General features: G+C 51.3%; 2 protein-coding genes across 3 annotated transcripts in view; one reads left to right on the top strand and one right to left on the bottom strand.

The window, feature by feature from the left end:
• The window catches only part of Ift140 (intraflagellar transport 140), a 90,473-nt gene extending 87,743 nt beyond the window's left edge, over positions 1-2,730 (top strand). For both annotated transcript variants that reach the window (XM_075941523.1, XM_075941524.1), the window contains one exon: positions 1,947-2,730. In XM_075941523.1, the coding sequence (XP_075797638.1) occupies positions 1,947-2,153 (207 nt within the window). In that variant the 3' untranslated portion in view covers positions 2,154-2,730. The remainder of the gene's footprint in view (positions 1-1,946) is intronic.
• Positions 1,174-23,241, bottom strand: Telo2 (telomere maintenance 2). Its single transcript, XM_075941527.1, has 21 exons — positions 22,856-23,241; positions 22,235-22,580; positions 20,213-20,490; positions 18,710-18,778; positions 18,330-18,477; positions 16,039-16,141; positions 13,336-13,404; positions 12,996-13,137; positions 12,780-12,916; positions 11,988-12,067; positions 11,731-11,844; positions 11,339-11,427; positions 11,093-11,184; positions 10,426-10,542; positions 10,223-10,294; positions 6,851-7,042; positions 5,964-6,055; positions 5,356-5,455; positions 4,974-5,038; positions 4,602-4,717; positions 1,174-3,361 (listed from the first exon to the last, which is right to left on the bottom strand). Exons 2-21 carry the CDS (start codon positions 22,564-22,566, stop codon positions 3,249-3,251), a joined length of 2,520 nt encoding a protein of 839 aa, XP_075797642.1. The 5' UTR covers positions 22,567-22,580; positions 22,856-23,241; the 3' UTR covers positions 1,174-3,248.
• Positions 23,242-25,001: the final 1,760 nt, after the last annotated feature.

Below are 25,001 nucleotides of genomic sequence, written 5' to 3'. Positions count from 1 at the left end.
ATTCTGCTTGGTTTTTGTCTGGGTTGGGTTTTTGTTTTTCATCTTCCATATCAAACATGATTTGTTTCCATTCCTCCCCTTTTCTTTCCTTCCAGATTTCCAGCTGCTTACATCTATTGTCCCTCAATTCACTGAGGCTAAATCCGCTTCCTTTTATAGCTGCTATTGTTGCTGTTCATGTTTTCCTTCTCTTAAGAACTACTCTGATTTTGAGCCCACCCAAACGTCTCACCTCAAACATGGTCATTTTACCTCTAAGCCTGACTTAAGTGTCTTCCAAACTGGACCCGGTTGTGTCAAATTACAAGTCCCTTCTAGACCCCGAAGTCTTCTCAACCCTGTCTGCTCTTGACTTTGCTTCTTTCTTCAATTCTGCTGCTGCTGGACTAAGCTTTCTCTTTAGCCTCTGTGGTCCCGGGATATGTCCTAAGCTTGTCCTTATGTTCCCATGTGCCCACCACAGCACCTGACACAGACAGGCAACTCTGAATACCTAGGGCAGCCGGGCGGTGGTGGCGCACGCCTTTAATCCCAGCACTTGGAAGGCAGAGGCAGGTGGATCTCTGTGAGTTCGAGACCAGCCTGGTCTACAAGAGCTAGTTCCAGGACAGGCTCCAAAACCACAGAGAAACCCTGTCTCGAAAAACAAACAAACAAACAAAAAAATACCTAGGGCAGCATTTTCCCATCCCTTTGGGCTCATGTTCATTTGGCTCCTAGCCCTGGGGTTTATGATTTGACGTCAAAGCCAGCCAAACATTACAATATAGCCTTATGTTTCTTATTTATGACCCTTACAGATATAGTATATCTGTCCAATAAAATCATTCTGAATTTTGGCATACGTAAGAATATTAAGATATAGCACAGGTCTATAGTCCTAGCACTCAGGAGGCAAAAGCAGGAAGATTACTGCAGATTCTAGACCAGGCTGGTGTACATAAGAGAGTTCCAGGGTAGCCAGGGACACACAGTTAAACACTGTCTTTAAAAAAAAAAAAAGAAGAAGAAGCAGGCTGGGTACTGGTAGCACACGCCTTTAGTCCCAACCCTTGGGAGGTAGAGGCAGGTGGATATTTGTGAGTTCGAGGCCAGCCTGGTCTACAGAGTGAGTTCCAGGACAGCCAGGGCTACACAGAGAAACCCTCTCAAAAAAGCAAACAAACAAATAAATAAAGCAACTAGAAATATTTAATCATTTTTCTTCATTTAAAAAATTTTTAAAGCTGCAAGTAATTTTGTTCATGTTTTGAATTAATATGCACTTCCCAGGATAAGACCTAGAAGCCATGAAAGTCTTCTTATCTCTCCTTTGTGTGAGATGCTCCCTGCAGATGAACATGTGCATGCAAGGTTAGGGAGGCCTAAGTATGCTGCCCTACAGGACGCTGGGCCTGTCCTGCCCAGTCCCCCACTCTCTAAGCCAGCCCTGTGCAAACTTAACTAATAACTAGGTTAAACAACTTAATAACTAGGTTAAAGCAGATACTTGATCAAAAAGAGCAATAAGCCATTAGCAGCCTAACTTCAGTTCAGCCAAGCACATGCCCAGAACTGGTAAAAGATATCCAGCCTCCCTTCTCCAAGTATCCAGAGACAAGGCAAGCAGACTCGAGAGAAAGCAGCTCTAGAACTCAAACCAAATTCTAGTGTTCTGGCTGCTAAAGGACCCTCAAAAACTGCTGTTCCTGTGAACCACAGCTCAGCATTAGCCACTGAGAATCATCTGATGGCCTCCCATATGACAGTCCACTTACAAATACTGGGGAGGCCCAGACCATGAGTGCCCCTCAGAGCGAAGGCCTTTCTTTACCTGGAGCAAGAATGCTTTCTTTGGCTGAGGGTGGGCAGCTGGGACCTGATGTTTAAGAAATGAATGTGAACCTAAGATATAACTGGTGGTCACATCTATGGGCCTCAGGTCACCACTGTTCCTTCTGTTGCAGGCCTATAAGTATCTCGAGGAGATGAGGAAAAGGCTGCCGTCGGCCAACATATCTTACTACGTGGACCAGCGCACCATAGACACCGTGCATCAGGGCCTGGGCCTCCCGCTATCCCGCATCATCCCCGAGCGGGTCCGCCACAACAGCGTGGAGGATCACAAGGATGTATATGAAGAGGTGATGGAAGAGGTGGAGAATGACGCCTGATAGCCTGCGGTCCTGCTGCTGGGAGGAGCCACCGGAAAGGCAGCTCTTTTTGTTTTTTGTTTATATTGTTGTTAAATTCTGCACTGTCATGTATAAGCAGGGCAGTGGGACGTGGAGTCCAGAGTCCAGCCGCTGTGGCCCAGGAATATGCAGCTCTGGCTTGCCTCAGTTCTGTACTTAGAAGGAAGATCACATTTGCGGTTTAAAGTCATTCCTTCAGCATTCCTGCCTCTAGGCACCTGACAGCTCCTGTGGGGTTTTGGTTCACTTCCTATTAAAGGGAAGTTTCACTTTTCCCATGTTTTCCCAACAAAAGACTCAGAAACTTCTAGATCTAGAACTCTGAACCAAGCTGCCCTTGGAACTTGGGGATACCTGTTACTGTTAGCCTTGCCTGTAGTTTGGCTGCTTATAGTCCCCAGCAGAGCCCAGTGCTGAGACCACAGCAGGGATCACGTGGGGCAGGCCTGAGCCCCGAGGACTGTGCCCTTGGTCACCAGAGTAGGGATTGGGATAACAGGCACCATCCATGTCTGCTCACACTCCTATGACTCCAAATAAAGTCCATTTTCTCATAGTCTGTTCTCTTAAATGCCTGGACAAGGTCCTTGCTGCCCCTTAGGAGGACCCATGTAGGAACTAAGTCTTTGCCAGTGAGAACCATAAAAGCAGACTATGTGACATCTGTGACCCTGTTTATTCTAACAGAACATTGTTAGAAGCCCTGGGGACCCAGCGGCTACCCCTGGTCTGCTGTTGTAGCATCCCCTTCGGAGTATACTAGAAGCTGAACAGCTGTCTCTTATCTTCACTCTTGAGGCCCTGGCCACAGAGCCCAAAGTTCTGCTCTCAAGAGGAGGCACCTCTTGCACTCCCAACCCACCCCAGTCCAAATTCCAGTCAGTCTAAAGCTGTTGAGTCCCACGGCACAGGCCTGGTACTTTAGCTGAACGCTCAGCCTTGCCAGGGCATAAGTAATGGCAGGGTCACACTAGGACCAATGGGCCCCTCCAGACCCCGCTGCCACAGACAGCTCGCGTGTGGACTCGCCCCTCAGGCCTTCCCTTCTTCCAGTGGAGGTAGCTGAGGGGGTCCTCAGGGCTGTGGAGAGGAGATGGACAGGAGCTTATCTCTGAGTCTCTCCAGAAGCAGCAGAGCCCTCACTGCCAGCTCCCTGCAGTCCTCGTCCACATCCTTCTCAGCCACATCTGCCAAAGGAGGAAGGAGGGAAGAAGAGGTGAGTGACGTGGTGGGCCAGCGAGTCTTCTCCCAGCGAGCCCTCGAGCTCCCCCAGGCAGGGGACCGGGAAGATCAGTAGGCCAGGTCCAGAGCTGAGCAGCCCAAGCACTAACCTGGGATAAAAGCATCAGACAAGTCAACCTGGGGAGCTCCAGCACATGAGCCTGAGGAGACCCTGCCCTGGCCCAGGATGGCTGACAATGGAACCTTCTGTGAGTAGCCATGGGAAACAACAAAGCAGTAGGACCCTGCCTGGCCAGCAGTCCCGTGGAAGCCACAGTTTGACACTATCATGGCCAGTCACAAAGGCTCATGGGAAGCTGGATGCTCTTTCCAGTGGGTCCAGGGAGCCTGTCAAAGGGTCCGGGCTGAAGAGTCAGAGTCTACAGCTGACTTCTTTTTAACTCAAGTCAGGGTTTCTCTGTGTAGCCCTGGCTGTCCTGGAACTCACTCTGTAGACCAGGCTGGCCTCGAACTCAAAGAGATCCGCCTGCCGCTGCCTCCCTTCTGCTGGGATCAAAGGTGTGCGCCACCACTGCCCGGCTGCAGCTGACTTCTTAAAACAATATTTATACTGCCGAGCAGGTCTGGGTGGAGCTCCCGTCGCGCTCCCTGCTTCCACACAATCAGGCTGGACTGAAAATCTTGTTTTCTTTTGTTTTGTTTTTTTGGGGAGGGGAAGTTAGTTTTGTTGGTTGGTTTTTGGTTTTTTTTGGGGGGGGGGGTTGAGACAGGGTTTCTGTGTAGCTTTGGTCCCTATCCTGGAACTCACTCTGTAGACCAGGCTGGCTTCGAATTCACAGAGATTCACCTGCCTCTGCCTCCCGAATGCTGGCATTAAAGGTGTGCACCACCATCACCTGGCTAAAATCTTTTTAAAGAAACAGGTCTCAGTATGGCTGGCCTAATACTCAGAGTGTAGACCAGGCTAGCCCTGAACTTAGAGTGCTCCACCTGCCTCTATATCTCAAGTGCTGGGGGTTTAAAGGCTTGCACTATTATGTCTAACTTTGGATCTGAGAGCCTTCTGAAGGAACAGAGGAGTCCCATCTGAGTTGTCTCTGTTGGGATCTTGTGATAGTCCCCAAGGGAACAGGATCAAGATCGCCTCCTTGATCCCCACACTCACGTCAGCACACTTCTGAGAGCTAACACAGGACACACCCACACAGACTCACACCAGTGACATTTTCCAGTCCAGACACTCACCTGCCAACCATGATCTGGCTTCTAGCAGCTCATCTGGCAGGTCCCCCAATAGCCGCTCTGTGGGTACACTGAGGAGAACAGAGGAAACAGCAGACAGCAAGCCCCGGCGCACGTAACTACCAATCAAGAGGGCGGGGAAAGGTGAGAGAAGACTCTGTGAATGGAGCCGCCTCCAGCCAGCCTATGGGAAGGCCCGCCCACATGTACCAGTCACTGCAGCTAGCCTATGGGAAGGCCCGCCCTCATGTACCCCATCACTCCAGCCCTGTCTGAGACCCCCAGGCCTGATTAGCCACTTCTCGTTAGGAAACTTTAGGCATGCTGCCTTGGAGACCAGACCCTGTGCTTCCCTTAGCCCCATGGGCCACTCACGCGTCCACGTGGAAGCGAAGGGTCCACACGAACTCCAGCAGGGCCTTACCCATGGGCACGGCCACCTGAAGTCAGCAGAGGGGTGGCTGGTGAGGCGTTTCCCACACCTGGGACCAAAGGTAGGATCCCACTGTGTCAGCGCTGGCCTGACACCTGACAGGAGGGGTGTGTGCAATGCCTGGTGGAGCTTTGCACACACCTGCCCCCAGGGCCAAAGCGGGGAGGATGCATTCTGAGGGTGCAGGGTCCTGCACTGCTCACAGGTGGGAGATGAACACGCTACACAGAGCTCGGGTCCTGTTCTGTGGACACTGGTGATTATCCCGCAGCCACCTGCTATGGACTATGTGGCAGGGCTTTCAGCTCCCTTTTCCCAACTCACTGTGGTGTTAACAGCCAGGTACATCAGGGATGCTAAGGTGTGGGCCAGTCTTCCAAGTACCAACTGATCATCTCCTAAGAGGTCGAAGGTCACCAGAGGCCTACAACATAGAGCAGAGTGGATGGGGCAGCCCCAGCACCTAATGGCTGGCTGAGAAGAGCCCAGAAAGACAGCTACCGACAGAAACCCAAACCCTTGAAGGCCAAACCCTTGAAGGCTCACATGGCCTTTCTCCCACCTTCACACCAGGGACCAGTGTGGCAGAGGACAGCCACAAAGTGAAGGCATTTTCAAATGTTTCAGCATACTGTATGCCGCCAGGCACAAACCAGGCCCCGAGTCAAGGTCACAGTCTGTGCTGTCACCCAAACCTCACAGGCTGTGCAGGCCAGGCAGTACTGACAGCAGCACCTTCGTAAGTTCAGGGTCAACGCAGAGAGCTGGTGATGATGACTGTGCCCTCAGCACAGAACTGAATAGCAAAGGGGCCTCCTCAATGTCTCAAAGCGTTTAAGTCAAGCTCATAAAAGAAGCCGAGCCCACATTCATGCCCTGTTGTGCCACAATCGCTGTCCACAGAGGTGTGTCTAAAGTTCCAGAAAACTCACCTGTCAAAGTGCTGAAGGAGGGGGAAGAAGAAGTAACCAGCCACAGAGTTGAATTCATTGGGGCCACCTGATAGCTCCCTCCGCGGACAGCCCTGCCAAACACAGCATGGTCAAGGCGCAAGGCTACTCCCCTGGTGCAGCCATACAGCCCTTCCAAACACAGCATGGGTCAAGGCGCAAGGCTACTCCCCTGGTGCAGCCATACAGCCCTTCCAAACACAGCATGGGTCAAGGCGCAAGGCTACTCCCCTGGTGCAGCCATACAGCCCTTCCAAACACAGCATGGGTCAAGGCGCAAGGCTACTCCCCTGGTGCAGCCATACAGCCCTTCCAAACACAGCATGGGTCAAGGCGCAAGGCTACTCCCCTGGTGCAGCCATACAGCCCTTCCAAACACAGCATGGGTCAAGGCGCAAGGCTACTCCCCTGGTGCAACCGCGCAGCTCCTCAGGCTTGCCCTGACCTCCCTGGGTTTTATGGCCCCGTGGAAAGGGCTGAGTCTGTCTCAGGCCACTGTGGTCTGACAGCAGAGTCCCAAACCACACATCAACTACTCAGAGCTATACTCACTACAGGAAGACCTGGACATTGTGACAAGCTAAACAGCCTGGTCTCCAGCCCTGAGCTGAGCCCAACCATCTCCAGATATCACCACAGTCATTTTTTTTTGTTTCTGAGCTCTTTCTACTTCCCCGTTTTAAAATCGTGCTGGTCTGATGTGCCTCAGTTTATAGATAAACTCTTGCTCTAACTCAACACTGTGCTGACCCTGCCTGTGACGGGGTTCCCTTCAGTCAGACAACACCTAGAGGAATCCAACTGTTCATGCTGCTGCCCACAAAACAGAAGCCCCATGCCGACAAGGACCTGAACAGTGTCCTGCTGACCTTCGAGAACCTCCGGGTCTTGCTTTTGATCCGCTCCTCCACAACCAGCTGCCAGTTGGGAGCCACAGCATTGCCAGGCTGAGAAATAGCTAGTGCTGGTGAACACAAGGTGCCAGAAGCAGGGGGACCGTGCTGGGAAAGCCTCTGGAGGCTCCGTGGCCGAGACAGTGCCTGGGCAGCCAGAACAAGAACCTAGAGGAGAGAGAAGTGGATGGCAGAGAGGTTCAGGGTACTCACTGTCCTTGCTGAGGACTCAGGTTTGGTTTCCAACACCCACACATCTTTTCTGGTTTCCACAGACACTGCACACATATGGTGCACTAACATACGTGCAAACAAAACATCCACACACATAAAATAAAAACTAAAATGTTTAAAACGACTCAGGACAGTATGTGGCTCTGGGAAAGGATGGTCTTCTAAAAATGGAGAGCCGGGCGGTGGTGGCGCACGCCTTTAATCCCAGCACTCGGGAGGCCAAGGCAGGCGGATCTCTGTGAGTTCGAGACCAGCCTGGTCTACAAGAGCTAGTTCCAGGACAGGCTCCAAAACCAGAGAAACCCTGTCTCGAAAAACCAAAAAAAAAATAAAAAAAATAAAAAATAAAAATGGAGTAGCAGCCAAGTACTCACAAAGCTCTGCAGCCCTGTTAAAGGAACTGGGTCCCCATCCTAAGTACTCATGATCTGAGCTTCGTGCGAGGCAGGAGGTGAGATGAGTGCTCCCTCACAATGAATGGCTGGACCAATGTACTGTACTTTTTCTCAAACTCACCAAATTTCACCCCTACCTTGCTCCCTTCCCCAAGGAACTCAGCTTCACGGAAAGAGGAATAGAGAAAGGGAATAAAATGAAGCCTGCGCTTGCCACATGTGGAAGACTGTCAGCAGTACCGTATGCAGCAAAGGAAGCCTGTCAAAGGCCGCACGGCTGCCTGTTCTGCTTATGCAAAGGATTTAGAACAGGGAAATCCAGACAGAACAGAACGGTAGAGAGAAGGGTTGGAAAGTGGATGCTACTGCAACCACACAGGGTAATGGCGATGTTCTGGAATGAGGTGATACAGCAGAGCTGGATTAGAAACATGAATTTTTTGCCAGGCCCATGGACACACGGTCTATTATCCTAGCTACTCAGGAAGCTAAAACAGAAAGATCAAAGTTCAAAGCCAGCCTAGGCAACTTAGGAATTCCCTGCTTCAAAATAAAAGGCAAAAAGAAAACCTGGGAGCCAGAGAGATGGCTCAGCTGCTAAGAGTCCTTATTGCTCTTGCAGAAGACCCAGGTTCTGTTCCCAGCACCCAAGTAACAGCTTGTAACTCTTCCGACCTCCATGGGTTCCTGTATGCACATGGTCACATATATACACACAAGTACACATACATACACAGGGTTTCTCTATGAAACAATTCTGACTGTCCTGGAACTCACTTTGTAGACCAGGCTGGCTTCAAAGTCACAGAGATCTGCCTGCCTCTGCCTCCCGAATGCTGGGATTAAAGGCATGCACCATCACCGCCTGGCAATTTTTTTTTCTTAAAAGACAATGGTGTAGTTGTGCATGTGTTTAATTCTAGCACTTGGGAGAAAGAGACAGGTTGATCTGTGAGTTCAAGGCCAACTAGGACTATACAGTGAGACCCTCTCTCAAAAAATAAAAAAAAAAAAGAGAGAGGAAGGAAAAGAAACTGCAGAAGGCTGAGGGTACAGTTCAGAGATGATAGTTTGTCTAGCATGCACGATCCCAGGACCACAAAAATGCTGTTTCCTGTCTTATTTACTGTTGATAAGTAGATAAATTTTACCACTTTATGTATTCTTGTGAATACATATGGATTCACATGCATGTCTATGTGCACACGCAGTCAGAGGTTGGTACTGTGTGTCATGTCTGGTTGTTCTCCACCTTAATCTTGAGGCAGAGTCCCTCACTGAGCCTGGAGTTCCCCATCTCAGCTGCTGGCCAGTGAGCTATACGGATTCTCCTTTCTCTGCCACCCTGTGAACGCCAGTATTTGTTCAGCAAGCACTTTATGGACTGAGCCATCTCCTCAACCTTGATGGCACCCACTCTTTAAGAGTTCAGAGGCTGCCAGGTGTTATGGTACACCTTTAATCCCAGCACTCAGGAAACAGAGGCAGGTGGATCTCTGAGTTCCAGGCCAGCCAGAGCTAAAGGGTGAGACCCTTGAGTTCAGTTGCCCTGAGCACGGGATCACCACTGGGAACTCTCACTATCATTCACTCCAGAGCTTTCTGTCTCCTGAAACACCAATCCCTTGGGCCCTGGGCCCTGGCAACCACCTCTCGGCACTATCTCTGAGAATACACGATTCTAGATAGTTTACTACTCAACAGCCTTGCCACACGCAGTCCTTTTACACAAGATTTTTAAGGGCTGTCTGTGCTTAGCAGGTACAAGAACTTGTTTACAGAGGGATCACACTCAACCACACAGGGTTGGTTTCTCTGGTAATGAAAAATTTCATGTTGTATAAAAACAAACCAATATAATTGTTATCCAAAATACATAAACAAGGATGGTAAGAGTTAGTGGTCAAGAGTGCCTGGTGCTTTTGTAGAGGACTAGAGTTCAATCCCCAGCACCAGTGCTGGGTGGCTCTCAACCACCTGTAACTCCAACTCCAAGGAACCCAGCGCCCTCTTCTGTTCTCCACAGGCACTGCACACAGTATTCAATACTCAGACACATGCATATACACATGAACACAAAGACAAAACACAGAAACAGGGCCAACAAGATGATTCAGAAGGTAGGTGCACACACACACACATACACACACACTAATAAATAAAAACTCTTTTAAAGCCACACAAACAAAAGAAAATACTGTCGCCAGCTCTCAGCCCCATACTGGTGAACCTGTGGTCAGCAGGCAAAAGTGCCTCTCACATCCCTGTTGGGGAAGGCCACTTGTTCGTTCCCGGCTGCCCAGACCACGAAATAATCACACAGAAACTATATTAGTTGCAATATTGTTTGGCCAATAGCTTCGGTGTATTTCTGTCTTACTCTTATATCTTAAGTTAACGCATTCTATTAATCCGTGTATCACCATGGGAAGGTTCCTGCGAGTCTATCTCTGGCAGAGGCTACATGGCTTCTTCCTGACTCTGCCTACTCTCTCCTCTATCTGCTTGGAACTCCTGCCTTGCCCTATTCTGCTAAGCCACTGGCCAAAACAGATTTATTCATTAACCAATGAAAGCAACAAATAGGCAGAAGGACTTCCCACACCACATCCCACCAAGGAAGCTTGGGGTGACCTTTGTCCACAGTCCCTATAGGTCAACCTCCCAACTTAAGGCAACCTGGGCCTGACAGGGACAGGGAGGGGTCTAAGTCACTTACATCCAGGATGTCCATGCGCTGCCGCAGGCTATAGTTCAGGCCATAGAACTGTGAGGTCAGATACTTGGCTACCTAAGTAGGCAAAGGAGAAGCCACTATGCTCAGGCTCCAAGATTACCCAAGGGCCCAACCTGGGCACAGAATGGGGCCACCAGGGCAATTTCTGATGCTCCTGGTCTGACTAGAGTCATGCTAGGACTTACCTGCTCTGGGTCTGTGACTGTGACAGCCACCAGAGCTCTCTGGCGCAGTTGTTCAAAGTCTGCCAAGCAGGTCTTCTCTTCCAGGTGCAGTAGCACCTTGGCCAGCTCCACGCTCACCTGCACAGGGCCAGGAATCAGGATGCCTTCAGCCCCATATGCCCAATTAACAATCCAGTGCCACCCTCTAAGATCTAGGATACAGCCAGGTGGTGGTGACGCACACCTTTAATCCCAGCACTTGGGAGGCAGAGGCAGGTTGGATCTCAGTGAGTTCAAGGTCAGCCTGGTCTACAAAGCAAGTTCCAGGACAGCCAAGACTGTTGTTACACAGAGAAACCCTATCTCAAAAAACTAAAAAAACAAATAACAACAACAACAAAAGAAAAATGCTGGGCAGTGGTGGCATGCACCTTTAATCCCAGGACTCGGGAGGCAGATCTCTGTGAGTTCGAGGCCAGCCTGGTCTACAAGAGCTAGTTCCAGGACAGGCTCCAAAGCTACAAAGAAACCCGGTCTGGTGGGAGGGGTGGGGGGGGGACAGACAGATCTAGGATACAGATGCTACAAGGAGACCTGCCCCTGCCACTCCAGGACTCCCCACCCTCACTCCCACTCCCTACCCCCACACCCGCCCCCACTTACCCAGCCACATCCTCTTACTGCTCACCTCCCGAGTGGCCTCAGGGCTCCTGTAAACCAGGCCCTCAAGCACCATTAGGGCTCCCTCCCAGCGCTCCACGTCCTCAGATGTGGTCAAGGCTGCACAGAATCCAGACAAGGCTTGATTAAGTCCCAGCACTGACCCTCAGTCCAGTGTGCCCAGAGTGTCACAGTGAGACCAGACAGGTAGCTCTAGGACAAGGTGAAGTGGGGCCAGGGCCAGGTATTGTGGGGTAAGCACAGTAAAACCCACCTTCCACACAGTCTCGGATATACAGGGGTTCCTTGCTGCTCTTCAGCTCTTTGTCCCCTGACATATCATAGGGAATGAACTCATCATCGCTGTAATAAGAAAAACATAGGATCTGTCCATCCCCAGTGAGGATTCAGGTGCCCCTTTATTTTTGACTCCTCAAGGGTAAGACCCTGGAGATACAAAAATTCCCTCCCAAGAGCCCGAGACCTGTAGGAGATGGGCACGTGGAAGAGCAGATGGCACTGCCTCAGACGAGCAAGTAGGGAGTGAACTAGGAAACCAGCACCTATGCAAGGAACACCTTGCATATGATCAGCCTCCTCCACATTTGACCAGAGGGCCACCTCAGCCAACCCCTAGACCACAGAGGCCAAGGAACCCTGCCCTACCTGTCGAGCTCTGAGTCAGAGCCCTGCGGCTGAGCTGGAGGCACATCACTGGCCACTGTCTTTTCAGGTGTCTCTACAGGGGTCTCCATGGCAACTGGAGCCAGGGATGGACCTCTAGGAAACAAGAAACAGCAAGGGTCACCCAGGTTAGCCTAGCACACCACATAGCCCAGAAAGGTTTCTATCATCTGCCCATGTCTCCTCTAACTTTTGTCGGAAGGACTCAGGATGGGGACTGGGAACATGGAGACCCTCACCCTGTCTCCGAGGAGCAGGCGCCCGCAGGTCGGGGTGTGGCCAAGGCCAGCATCTCGCGGCTCATCTCGTCATCTTCATACTGTTGCAGATACACTGGAGTCAGTGAGGCCCATGGCCGTGGATGCCACCTCAGCCACAGTCAGTCACAGCCAGCCCTCCTCACATGCCACTCCATCTCGGTTAGCAGCCTGGCCTCAGATAGCCAGTCACCTTTTCTAAAGCAGCTTCTGATGCCCACCTCAAGCTAAGCACAGTGCCTGATGTGCTGAGCCTAGGAGCCTCTCCCTCCTTCAGGATTTGGAGACCCTTGACTGCTGACAGGGCTCAGCAGAGGCTACATCTATAGACTCACAGTTAAGCCACGTGGCGCCCAACACAGTCAAGGCCTGTACTGTTCAACCTGATAGTGCCCATGCCAATCAGTGGTCAGTAGAGAATACACCCCCTATGCACTCCCAGCCCAGAGCAGCCCTACTGTCTACAGGGTTCAGTGCACCCAGGGCCAGCAGACCAAATCCAGGCGATGGTTCCTTCACCCGTCTAACCAATCCGGGAATACATCTTGGGGAATACGCTGTCACAGACTTACTTGGTCCTGACCACATACAGACCCACTTCTGCCACCACCCACGGGAGCCGGAGTGCTCTGCACACTGAGCCCTGGCCCTCCACCACAGGATACTCCTCGATCCTAGACCCCCAAAGAGCGAGGAACTTGAGAAGCAGGTCTATCAGCAAAGGAGCCCCGGAGCCCCGTTACCTGGAGGACATAGATAAGATAGCCTGCTCACTTGGAATTTCAGCTGAGGCCCCTCAGGATGGATCCTGGAGCTGATGACCTCGGCCACAATCATGCCCAAGCGACGCACAGGGGGCAGGCTGCTGTCGAGACGGCACTTCACACCTGCCATCATGCTGGCCAGCAACTCTTAAAGCAGCAGACATGAGAGTCCTGAAGGGCTCCTCAGTGTCAGGGGTGGGGTGTGCCCACGCCACGGCCCGCTTACCATCCCGGATGTCCTGCAGCTCCGAGGCCCCGAGGTGCGCCAGGCAGACCAGGATGGCCTTACTGATGTAGTGCTGCTGCTCCAGGGGTGCGTGACGGACAGCACTGCTGTTGCCCCATGTCTCCAGCAGCTCCTGAAGCACCTGGCAACCAGCAGAGCCTCAGCCTGGCCAGGCAGCAGCTACCCTACCCAGCCACCCAAGTCTCAGGTCAGGGTAAACACTCTCCTAAGGGGTTCAAGCATAAATGAAGCTGGACCCCAGCCTTCCCATTAGAAGATACTCCCTCTATTGTCTTTCTCCCAAGACCACCACAGGCTTAGTGGGTCAAGTGGTACTTACCTGTATGAGGAGTGGCCGCCGCTGACTGTCTAAAGCCAGGTACCCCAGCAGACTCTGCAGCATGGGTGTCTACAACAAAAGTGGGTCCTGTCTACCAGGCAGGAACTGCTCCCTGCCTGCCCTACAAGGGCTTTCGGAGCTGAAGAAGAAGAATAGGATGAACGGAGCTGCCAAACTCCAGCCTCCCACAAAACCAGAGAGCAAGCTTCCCTCCCAGGCTTACCGCCACAACACCGCCAGTTTCAGCTGGTAATTGTTCTACTTTTCATTCAACCAAACTTTTAAAATTCAATGAGTTATTTGCCAAATGCAGACTTTCTGGCTCTCATGGTAGAGGAGACCTTCAATGCTGGCCTCTCAGCCCAGATGCACGACAGCATCCTGTGTCCCACGGCAGCTGTCTGGGCTGCTTCTTTTACTAAGACCTGGAGTCTGTCTCATCTTACAGTGTGTGTGTGTGTGTGTGTGTGTGTGTGTGTGTGTGTGTGTGTGTGTGTGTCTGTGTGTGTGTACATTACAGAGTCCAGAAGAGTGTTAGGTTCCATGGAATATCTATGAGTTCGAGACCAGCCTGGTCTACACAGTGACAAAGTGAGTTCCAGGACAGCCAAGTCTACACAGAGAAACCCTGTCTCAAAACAACAACAACAACCAACAAACAAACAAACCCCTCCATCTCCATTCCCAATATTCCTCATTCCTCTCCCTCTCTCTGCCTCCTACTTTCAGATCACGGTGTAAGCTCTCAGCTGTTCCGGCCACCACGCCTTAGCTCTGCCAACATGGACTGATTAACCCTCTGAAACCATAATCCCAAATAAACACTTCTTTTATAAGTTGCTTTGGTCATGGTGTCTTATCATAGCAATAGAAAAGTAGCTAAGGCCGGGCGGTGGTGGCGCACGCCTTTAATCCCAGCACTCGGGAGGCAGAGGCAGGTGGATCTCTGTGAGTTCGAGACCAGCTTGGTCTACAAAAGCTAGTTCCAGGACAGGCTCCAAAACCACAGAGAAACCCTGTCTCGAAAAACCAAAAAAAAAGAAAAAAAAAAAGAAAAAAAAGAAAAAGAAAAGTAGCTAAGACAGCTGGGCTTAAACTCAGGTCCTCTTGCTTGTATGTCAAAAGCAACTCTTCTAGCCCCATCAGTTACCCCTCTTTCACAACTCTTTCTTTCTTTTTTCTTTCTTTCTTTCTTTCTTTCTTTCTTTCTTTCTTTCTTTCTTTCATTTCTTTCCTATTTCTAAGTCCACAGCTTTGTCATGCAGGAGTGACTGCATGAAGTTTTCTCTGGCCCTTGCATCATTCCACTGACTGGTTTATGGTCTGACTTTAGAACAGAGCATTGGATTCAGGAATAGACAGCTTGGGTGTTCATTCACCAGAAGTCCGGGGGAATATCTCTGCCTGTTCACCTGCCCTCTTGGAGGATGGCTCAAGTGTTAGGTGCCTCCATCCCTTCTTGTGTACACTGCTGCTGTGCCCAGCTGCCCACTCATGTTGCTGGGAGAACTCTCCAGGGCTCCTATCCGAGCTCCACTCCATGAGTGGGTGAGAGACACTTCAGTTTCCCCCTGGCTCCTCTGCACAGGAGCCAGACAGTCCGACTAGCTCATCTCTGCTCAGACTCCCACCCAACCAGCCTGGCCTTACCATCCATCCTCTTTCTCTCTCACCCACTGCCAGCTCAGGCCAGTCTGGACAGCCAATCAGCTAGCTCACTGGTGGGTATTCCAGTTCTCAGAGGCCTCCAGCCCACCCAGACAAATCCTCAGAGCCAGACCTTCTCCAAGCCATCCTCCTGCGTGACTGCCCCCTGGTGCCAGCACTTGCTGTGTCACCCTGTGTATTAACTGTCCTGCGTGGGCAGCATCTGCTCCCTTTCCTGTAATGAACTTAGGATGAGGAGTGAAGGGGCTCTTCTGTCCAGAGTGGATGCTCAGTACCCAAGGTAGAGCCCAGCTTACAAAGAAACACTGAATGAGAAGGTGAGCAAGAGGATATAGTGGGCGCCACCATTGCCCGACCTCTGCTGTTTTCCACTCTAGATGTGTCCCACTCCTTGTCCTCCCCTGCTCTGACCTATGGCCAGCTCCGAGTCAGCACTCCAAGGCACATGGACAGCAGCAGTCACGGATGAGTCCTGATGCACAGAATGGAGATGGTAGGGGCACCATCCAGGTAGTACGGGGATCTAGAGATATGTGACATGTTCACTTGGTTCCTGGGATGCTACAGAGCTCAGAAATGGTGGAGGGGTCTACCGTTTTGCTGACATCTCCTAGGTAACTGCTGTCTAACCACACTTATATCGTTTTGATTTCCCATGGTGCTGAGGGTAGACAGAATACAGCGCCATGCCTGCTGAGCACACTCCTTTTCTTCTTTTTTAGGGTCACTGAGACAGGGGCAGGCTGGGCTCGAACTTTCTGTGCAACTGGAGGTGACCTCCTGATGTTCTGTCTCCACCTCTCAATATGCCTAGCCCCCCTTACTCCTATTTTTTCTTTTTCTTTTACTTGTTTTAGTCAAGATCTCACTATGTAGACCAGACTGGCTTTGAACTCAGAGACTCAAGTGCCTCCACCTCTGGAGTGCTGAGATTAAAGGAGTGTGTCATGCACTCAGTTCCCCATACTCCACATTTAGTAGCAATCTTCCTGTGACTTGGAAGGCCTGCAGGCCCCACCCTGCCTGGTTTCTCACCGTATGCTGGTACTGCAGGAACAGAAGTTTCCGGGTCATCACAAACTGCGCTTTCTTGTTCTTTACCACCAGGCTCCCCAGCAGCCGGGACAAGACTTCAGGCCTGTAGGGCAGATGTGGGAAGTGGCTTCAAAGGGAAGGATAAGGAAAGGCAAACAGTATGATGCCCTGTGTCCAGCCACCTGCTCGCTCCAGAGTTTGGCTGAGCTCTTCCATGACCTGAATTGGTCCTTAATCTTTCCTCTTCCCAGAATGAATGCGAACACCCATGGAAAGCCTAGACCCCACATTAGAGCCGACAGGACCAACCCAAAATGGGGGTCCTTCCCTGCTCTGCCAAGGCCAGGGATGAATGCTTCTCTAAGGCAGGGTAGCACACCTTTGCTGCTAAGGGCCAGAAGTATACTCTTAAACAGGTTTACTCTCCAAAGCAGTCAACTCCAGGAGTGGCTGAAAAGAGCCCTAGACAAATGTGTCAATGAATGGGCATAGCAATCTACCCAATAAAACTTTATTTACAAAAACCCACCAGCCTGACTTGGCCCATAACAACAATTTGCAGAACCCCAAGCTGGACTACTTCCTTCAGAAAGGAAGACTGTGGCCATCTGCCTCAGCCACACAGACAGAACAGCAGGGTTCCTCCACACTCATTACTTCTTTTTATTACATGTATTTGTGTGTGTGAGTGCATGTGTGTGCATCCATGTGTGTGTATGTCTCAGTATGTATATGTCTGTGTTTGTCTGTGTCTGTCTGTGCATCTGTGTGTGTCTCTGTGCATGTATATCTGTGTGTGTGTCTGTCTATGTCTGTGTGCATGTGCATGTCTTATCATGCATACCATGGAAGTCAGGAAAACAACTTGGAAGAACTGGTTTTCTCCTTCCACCATGTGGAACTTGGGGATGAAACTCAGCCTTGATAGCAAGTGACTGTACCTGCTGAGTCAGCTCACCAGCCCAGGTTGTTATATCAAATCCCACACAAAGGCCTGCATGGTAGCACACACAATCCCAGAACTTGTTAGGCAGAGGTAGGCAGATCTCTGACTTTGGAGGCCAGCCTGGTCTACATAGCAAGTTCAGGCCAGCCAGGAATACATAGTGAGATTCTGATTTAAAGAAAGGAAAACAATTCCACATAAAGTCATAAAGGCCAGGGCTGTGAATATGGTTCCATAGGTGAAGTGCCTGCTAGACAGCATGAGGCCCTGAGTTAATCCCCAGAACCACTAGAAAAAGCCAGGCATGATGGCACATACCTATAAACACAGAACCAGAAAGGGTCCCTGGGACTCAGTGAGTCCAGGTTCAGTGAGAAAAATCTGTGTCAAAAATGATAGACAGCTCTTGAGGACCGACACCTGAGGTTGACCCCTGGTTTTCATATGGTTGTGCACACATATCTGCACATGCACTAGCATGCACACACATGAAAATTTTAAATTTTTAAAAAAATTCAGAGACACAAAGGCTTGGAAAGAAGGAGGGGACCCCTAAAAATTTGAGAAACCAAACCTATGTAAACTGACATATGGCTTTAGCACAGGAAATAGATACACAGAAGACAGTCCAATGGACAAACAAGATTCAGAACCTAAAGTGGAGCTGGCATTCATAGTGCATGCCCGTAATTCCAACACCTGGGTGGTGAGACAGAGAGGTCAAGAGTTCGAGTCCATCTTCAACCACACATCACGTGTGAGGTCAACTTGAAACAAAACAAACAAGGAACCCACAGAACTCTAGGTGGTGCTCTGCTGACGGCCCCGTGGATCTCCCAGGACAGAGCCCAGAGTTTATAGGGAAGCTATTACAAGCACACCGGACCCCACCATGAACAAGCAAGGGACATCGGTGAACACCTACAACCAAAGAATGCAAAGCCAGTGCTGAGTGCTGCTCTGTGCAGAGAGGGATGCTGGGAGCCAGGTAAGCTAGCACTGTGCTCAGAGCATTCAGCCAGCCCAGCAGGCCTGCTCCCACACACACGAAGACGAGTAGACGCTAACACAGCTCCGTGAACATCACAGGGGTCAGAGTACCGACAACAAAGAATGAGCAATGGGAGCCCAGGGAAGGAAGGACAGCAGGCACAAGATGGGGACTGGGCTCACAACCAATGGCCAGTCTGAAAATGCAATGCTGAGACAGGATGGACCACCCAAACTGTATAGGGCATGGACTCTAGTATTGCACCCAGGAGAGCAGCACAGGGAATGGCAGCAATGGTGGCGTCTACCCTGACATCCTGAGAAACACTGGCTTGGAGAGGACCTGGCTGCTTACCTGGGAGCGGCCTCTACAAGCCCTGTCAGTACAGCCTCCACTGCCCGGTCAGGTACTTGCTCCACCAGCCGCCAGCACACCCGCTGCCACAGACAGCTCTCTTGGGTGAGCATTGTCAGTTGGGGCACCAGTACGCCCAGAATCTCTTCTGCGGGGACACAGAGGCCCTAAGCTTCAGGAGTCACCCTCAGCCAGGGGGCAACAGGGGTGCCCAATGTCCACAGCCCCATAAGCTCACAGGCATGGGCAACACCCAAGTGAGGGAACCCCACTGAGGTCAAGGGTCAACTTACATGTCACTATATGGAAACATACAGTGTACATCTGTACATGATTCTCACCCTCCACCAAGGGTGGGCAGGGTATCGGGGACCACTCACTTTTTCTCCCTTGGATGCAGGCCTTCCCCAAGACTTGAGACATGAAGGAGACAGAGCAGTCTAGGCCACCTGGAATGCAAAGCAAGATCTGACGGTAAAAGAGGTCAGCAGGATAAACATTAAGGACATCTGACTAAGGATACAGACCTTATGCTTAGCTGCCAGGTCAGCCATGGAAACTCCAGCTATTTGGGATGAATGTGCATATCTAACACGAGAGAAAACCTAAATGGAGCTGTCTTTAGCTTGAAAATCTAGTAGTAATATGCTTTAAAAGTATCACACACATCATCTCAACCAGCAAAAGGACTCTGCCTACATCACTGAAGAGGCACCAGAGGGGTCCTGGATTAGGAGCCAACTACAGAAGCAGAACGGGGCTCTGGGGAGGCTAAAGACACCTCAGTGGCCACTGCCCACAAGGTCTCCCTCCTTGGCAAAGAAGGAGGCATGAGAAAGTCAAGAACAAGAAGGAGATGGGGTGGCAGCCTCCCATTAGTAGAGCTGAGATGATAGCACCTTCCAGAAAACAGACATGGACCCAGACACACCGTGACCTAAGGACAAACACTTAAGAGCTTGCAAGGACGGAATCCAAATCAAACCAAGATGAAACAAAACAGACCAGAATTGGTTGCTGGAAAAATCTAGGGACAACAGAGGCTTGGGCCAGGTAGAAACCATGCTAAAGCTCTAGCGGCCCAGCTTCCTCTGGAGTCACATGGATAAGGAACACAGGAGCCGTCAGGGTGCTGGGTTGAGCCCATGGAAGCAAACCAAAGTGGAAACTCAGCTAGGAGCAGGCTGAAAGACTGCAGTCAGAGTAGCTGCAGTTAAGCTGAGGTATGGCTCAGACTGGAGTGTGCACCATGGTGAGCACAAAAAGGAAGAGGCCAAGGTTCAAGTCAGTCAATCATGGCCTGTATCTAACGTCCACTAACCAGGAATCACAATGGCTCTTCCCCAATACTCTCTCTCAAGGTACATACCCAGGAAAGCCAGTTGGAACGTCCCAGAGAAGGCAGAGCTAACTATGGACACCCACAGGGTGGTCCCTAAAGATCTGTGAGTGACGGGCAGTCCCCGTAGTGCCACATAAACATGTAAAAGCATATGCCCTCAGATCCAAGAGCAGCCAATACACAGTGGGCACTCAAAGCCACCACCACTGAAGATACAGACATCAGACTCAAGTAAGCAAGAAAGTGGACCTCAGCAAAGAAGGAAGGGCAGCTTCTAGGACATACAAGTGACTGGGTAGGAAAAGCAGGTCTCAATCCAACTAAGAACTAAAGGAACCCAGGGTCAGACCCAACTCTCCAAAATCAAAAGCCAAAAGAGAGATGGAACTCCATCAGGTGGTGAACCTGTCTGAACCAGGACGGCATCTAAGCTACCTGACAGTCCCACCCCAACTCTTAAGGCCCCACAGGCTTTCAGAGTCTTACTTCAAGGGGAGGGAGAAAATAAAGGCCTGGAGAGATGCTGGGGCAGGGTGCTCACCTTGGAGAAAGCTCACAACTGCCTTTAGTGCTTGCAGAACCTCCTGGCCAAGCAGAGGGAAGTAGTTCTGGGGGAAGAATGGAGTCAGGTTGTCCTGCTGGAGACGGTTGCCCAGGTGGTCAGGCAAACCCACCACCTTGCTGAGCAGCGTCTCCTGGACTAGGAAGAAGCTGGGCTTTGTCTGCGGGCGACACTGCTCCTCCATGAGAGCCGCCAGTCTGCCCTTGCTCAGAAACGTCTCCAGCAGCCGAGCCATCTTCATCAGACGGAAGCTAGGGCTAAAGAGAAGCAAGAGTGTAGGGTGGAGCCCCCGGTCTCCTCTATCCTAGTATCCCCGTAAGAATCAGTCCCAGACTCAGGGAGACGGCCCTGAAAGCCTGAGAACCTAAGTTTGATCCCCAAACCCACATAAAAAAGCCAGCTGAGGCCAGCATAGAGGCACATACCTTTAATGCCGGCATACAAGAGGAAGTGGGAGAATCTCTGTGAGTTAAGAGCCAACCTGGTCTACATAGTGAGTTCAAGCGACAGTCAGAACTACAAAGCGAGACCCTGTCTCAACTCCTCCGATGCCCCCCACCAAAGAAGAAAAATAGGTGAGGTGACAAGTGCTTGGAGTCCAAGCTCCGGGGACACAGAGACAGCCTAGTCTAATTGGCAAGCTCCTGGTAGGTGAGACCCCCATCTCAAGAAACAAGAGGCTGGGCATGCATGCCTTTCATTCCTGCACTCGGGAGGCAGAGAGACGAGAATCTCTGAGAGTTCAAGTCTGGTCTAAAAGTTCCAGGACAGCCAGAGCTGCATAATAGAGAGACCAAAAAAACAAAACAAAAATTTAGTCCCAACAACTTCATAAGCATTTACGTTTGAACTCATCAGCTGAAGAAAATACTTAATTCCACTGCTAAATAGCCAGTTACTAGTAGGCTGTCCCCCTGGGCCCTGGACAGACACCATCGTTTCTTCCTTCTCTCAGCACTGTGCTTGCTTGGATCACAGAAGTGGTTGCTTTGAGACTTTATTTCATGAGTAGGTGTTTTTTCCTGCAGGTATGTCTGTATACTACATGTGTGCATTGCCTGTGGGGGAGAGGGCTTCAGATCCCCTGGAACTGAGTTACAGACGTTTGTGAGCAGCCTTTGTAGGTGCTGATAACTCAGCCCAAGTTCTCTGGAAAAGCAACCAGCATTCTTAACCTCGAAGCCACCTCTCCAGTCCCCACCGCAGCAGATTCTAAAAACCCAGCTTCTCAAAGCCACTGCATCCTCCCAGGGATCCACTAGACTGGATGTAGAGCCCAGGACTAGGGGTCCATGGCAGCAACATGGAAGCTAGCCATTTAAAAACCTAAAATTGTTGGCTGGCGGTGGCACACGTCTTTAATCCCAGCACTTGGGAGGCAGAGACAGGTGGATCTCTGTGAGTTTAAGGCCAGCTGGGTCTATAGAGCAAGTTCCAGGAAGGACAGTCAGGGCTACACAAAGAAACCCTGACTCAAAAAACTAGATAAAAATAAATAAAAACCCAAAATGTCCTGTGATGGTCCTGAGAGTGCTATAAAATAAAGGGTAGGGCCGGGCGGTGGTGGCGCACGCCTTTAATCCCAGCACTCAGGAGGCAGAGGCAGGTGGATCTCTGAGAGTTCGAGACCAGCCTGGTCTACAAGAGCTAGTTCCAGGTCAGGCTCCAAAGATGCAGAGAAATACTGTCTCGGAAAAACTAGATAGATAGACAGACAGGTAGACAGATAAAAATTAAAAAAAGGGTAGGTCCAGAAGAGGACAGCGAGTGACCAGCCGAGTGACCAGCTCCCTTTCTGGTGTCAGCTCTGAGTCGCTGATTTGCTCCTGCTATCTGCAATGTGGACCCTGCTCTTCCTCCCAGCCTCCAACAAGAGGGAGTGAGGCTAGGCTAAGACGCAGGGGTCCTTCCCCTTTCAAAGCTGAGCACAGCTACACTCAGTTCTAAAGCATTAGGTCCCTTCTCAGAACTTATGCGCCCTGTTGCTCACAAGCTGCTCACCCAGCAGTGCTCTCGATGGCCTCCATCAGCACCAGGAAGGCTTGGTCTGGGGGGCCGTCCAGGAAGAAGCTCTCCCAAAGCCGCTCCAGCTGGCAGTCGGGGGATAGCTCTAGCCAACCTGGACTCAGCTTGCTGACCAGACATCTGAGAACGGCTGAGAAGTGGATGGTGGTAAACTCCTCCTTCTCAGGGAGAGCTGGATCCTCGGTTCCACCCAGGTACCGCTTCAGGGTCCCCAAGGTGGAGAGGATGTGGCCCACATCCTCTGAGGATGAAAGGGTGTGAATGGCTTCTTGTACGGTGAGTCGGACAGCAGACAGTGCTGGGTCCATCTTGCAAGGCAGGGCTGAGGGACCCAGAAAAGCAGGGTGAGAATCTCAGGATTTCTCCCCGTAGCACCCACGAAGGACTCGGCTAAGGATAGAGGAGGCTTGGCTCCAAATCCAAGAAATGCCACCAGCCCTCTTTTGCGCTCCCTGGCGTCTCCCGCGGTCCCTGCCTTCGGGTTCCCCGCTTTCCGGGTGGTCTGACAGGGCTTGTGCCCTTTAAGAACAGCACCCGTACCCCGGGGGCTGTCTCCTCTGTCAAGCTCGCTGATACTTGGGTGAATGAGTGGCTCACCAGGCAGCAGCAGCTACAACCCCAGCGTCTGCAGCTCCAGGTGATCACCCAGCCTTCTAAACACGAGGCCCTGGGCTAGCACGGAAGCCGGCCATCCCGCAGGGCCGTCACCAGTGCAGACCCAACCGGACCAACCACTCCCACAGGGTTCCTCCGGCCCCCAGGCTTCAGAGTCACGGCCGCGTGCTCACTCCCGCGCGCCGCTGATTCGCCACGGCACCGGGACCACGCGTCCCGTTCAGTGCCAGCCGAGGGTAGCCGTGAGTTCGAGTCCCAGAACTCGCGTGGAACTAGCAAGGATATTAGTTTCTGGATCTGATGCCTATGAGGAGCTCGGGAAGAATCCGCGCAGCGCCGGCGCGCTGGTGACCGCAGCACCTGCGCCTGCGCAAGAGGAGGAGGCGTGGCCTAAGAACCTGGGGCGGGCAAGGCCTGAGGACTGGGCTGGGGTGGGGATGCTCGCCTTCTTCCCTTCCCTGACGCCTGCTGTCTGTTTTCCCTAATTCTAGAGCTGCCCTCCCAGCACCCGGTCCACCTGGGTCCAGTGACTTTCCACCGTAGAGCTGGCCTTCTGAGGACGACACTAACCCTCGGTTGGGGCTGTCAAGGAAACGAGAATAAGAAAGGCAAGAAGAGCAAACCTAGACAAGTTGCGATGCTGATGCGTGCAGTGGCCGCTCAAGGCTGCATTGTTTAATGCGAACCCACAAACCGCCAGGGGTCCTGGCTGCCGCCTGCCTGCCTGAACAGTACAGTATCCATCACCGCAGAACTTCTCTTGATCACCGGATCCGCCTGGGGGGACATCTCAGAGCTTAAAAGTAGTTGCTGCTTTTGCAGAGGTCGCAGGTTCCAGTTCCCAACACCTATGGAAAGTGATGCTAATCAGCTAGCCAAGATCTTTTTTCTCTACACAGAAAAAACAAACAAACAAAAAATCCTGTAGATAGTCAAAGAGAAGTTTTTTTTTAAAAACTATCTTTTTCTCATTTTACATACCAACCCCTCCCCTCCTCTGCCCCCTCTACCTTCCCCCATCCCACCTCCTCTCCCACCCCACCCCCAGTGACTCCTCAGAGATGGTAAGTCTTCCCACGGGGAGTCAACAAAGTCTAGAACATTACTTTAAGGGGGATCAAGGCCCTCCCCACTGTGTCTAGGCTGAGCAAGTTTATCCCTCCAAAGAGAATGGGCTCAAAATAGCCAATACACACACTAGGGATAAATCATGGTCTCACTGCCAGTGACCCCCCAGTCTGCCCAACCATTCAACTGTCACCCACATTCAGAGGGCCTAGTTTGGACCTATGCTGGTTCCCTCACTGTCAGGCCAGAGTAAGCTCAGGTAAGCTGTTTCAGTGGGTGTCCCCATCATGGTCTTGACCCCTTTGCTCATATTCTCACTCCTCCCACTCTTCAGCTGGACTTTGGGAGCTCAGTCCAGTGCCTCTGTTTCCATTAGTTGCTGGATATAGGTTCTATGATGACATTTAAGACAGTCATGAATCAGACAACTGAGAAGGCCAATTCAGGTCCCCTCTCCACTATTGCTTAGGATCTTAGCTGGGGTCATCCTTGTGGATTCCTGGGAATATCTAGCCCCATAATGGCTCCCTCAATCAAGTTATCTCTTTTCTTGCTCTCCGTCTCTGTCCTTCCCCCATCTCAACCATCCTGTTCCTGCAAGTTCTCCTCTCCTTCTCCCCTCTCCCCTCTCCACTCCTCCCTTTCTGCCTTCCTTCCCCCCACCCCATGCTCCCAATTTTCTCAGGAGATCTTTCTGTTTCCCCTCCCCAGGGGGATCTATGTATGTTTCTCTTAGGGTTCTCCTTGTACTTAGCTTCAAAGAGAAGGTCTTCAAGTCTACCTTTTATTTCCCTCAGTGAGGGGTGACAGGCTAGGGGCCTGGAAGCATTGGGTACCTTAACCCTAAAAGTGTTTTAGCTCTTGTTTGGGGTGTCTCGGCCCTTTCCTGTGGCTAGTGTAGCTTCCACCATGCAGGCCTGGGCTATTATTGTGGGGACTTTTGACAGCTTTACGGTTTTTTGTAGACCTTAACTCTTTTATTTTTTTGACAGCAGTGTTCCGATTCTTGGCCTCGTTTTGAGACCTCTTGGCTCTTTGGAGCTCTTCGGGCATCCACGGC

The sequence above is a fragment of the Microtus pennsylvanicus genome, chromosome 11 (assembly GCF_037038515.1).
Source record: "Microtus pennsylvanicus isolate mMicPen1 chromosome 11, mMicPen1.hap1, whole genome shotgun sequence".
In the NCBI taxonomy this organism is placed as follows: Eukaryota; Metazoa; Chordata; class Mammalia; order Rodentia; family Cricetidae; genus Microtus; species Microtus pennsylvanicus.
The sequence above is the reverse complement of the archived record's forward strand: the minus strand, read 5'-3'. Positions and strand labels throughout refer to the sequence as shown.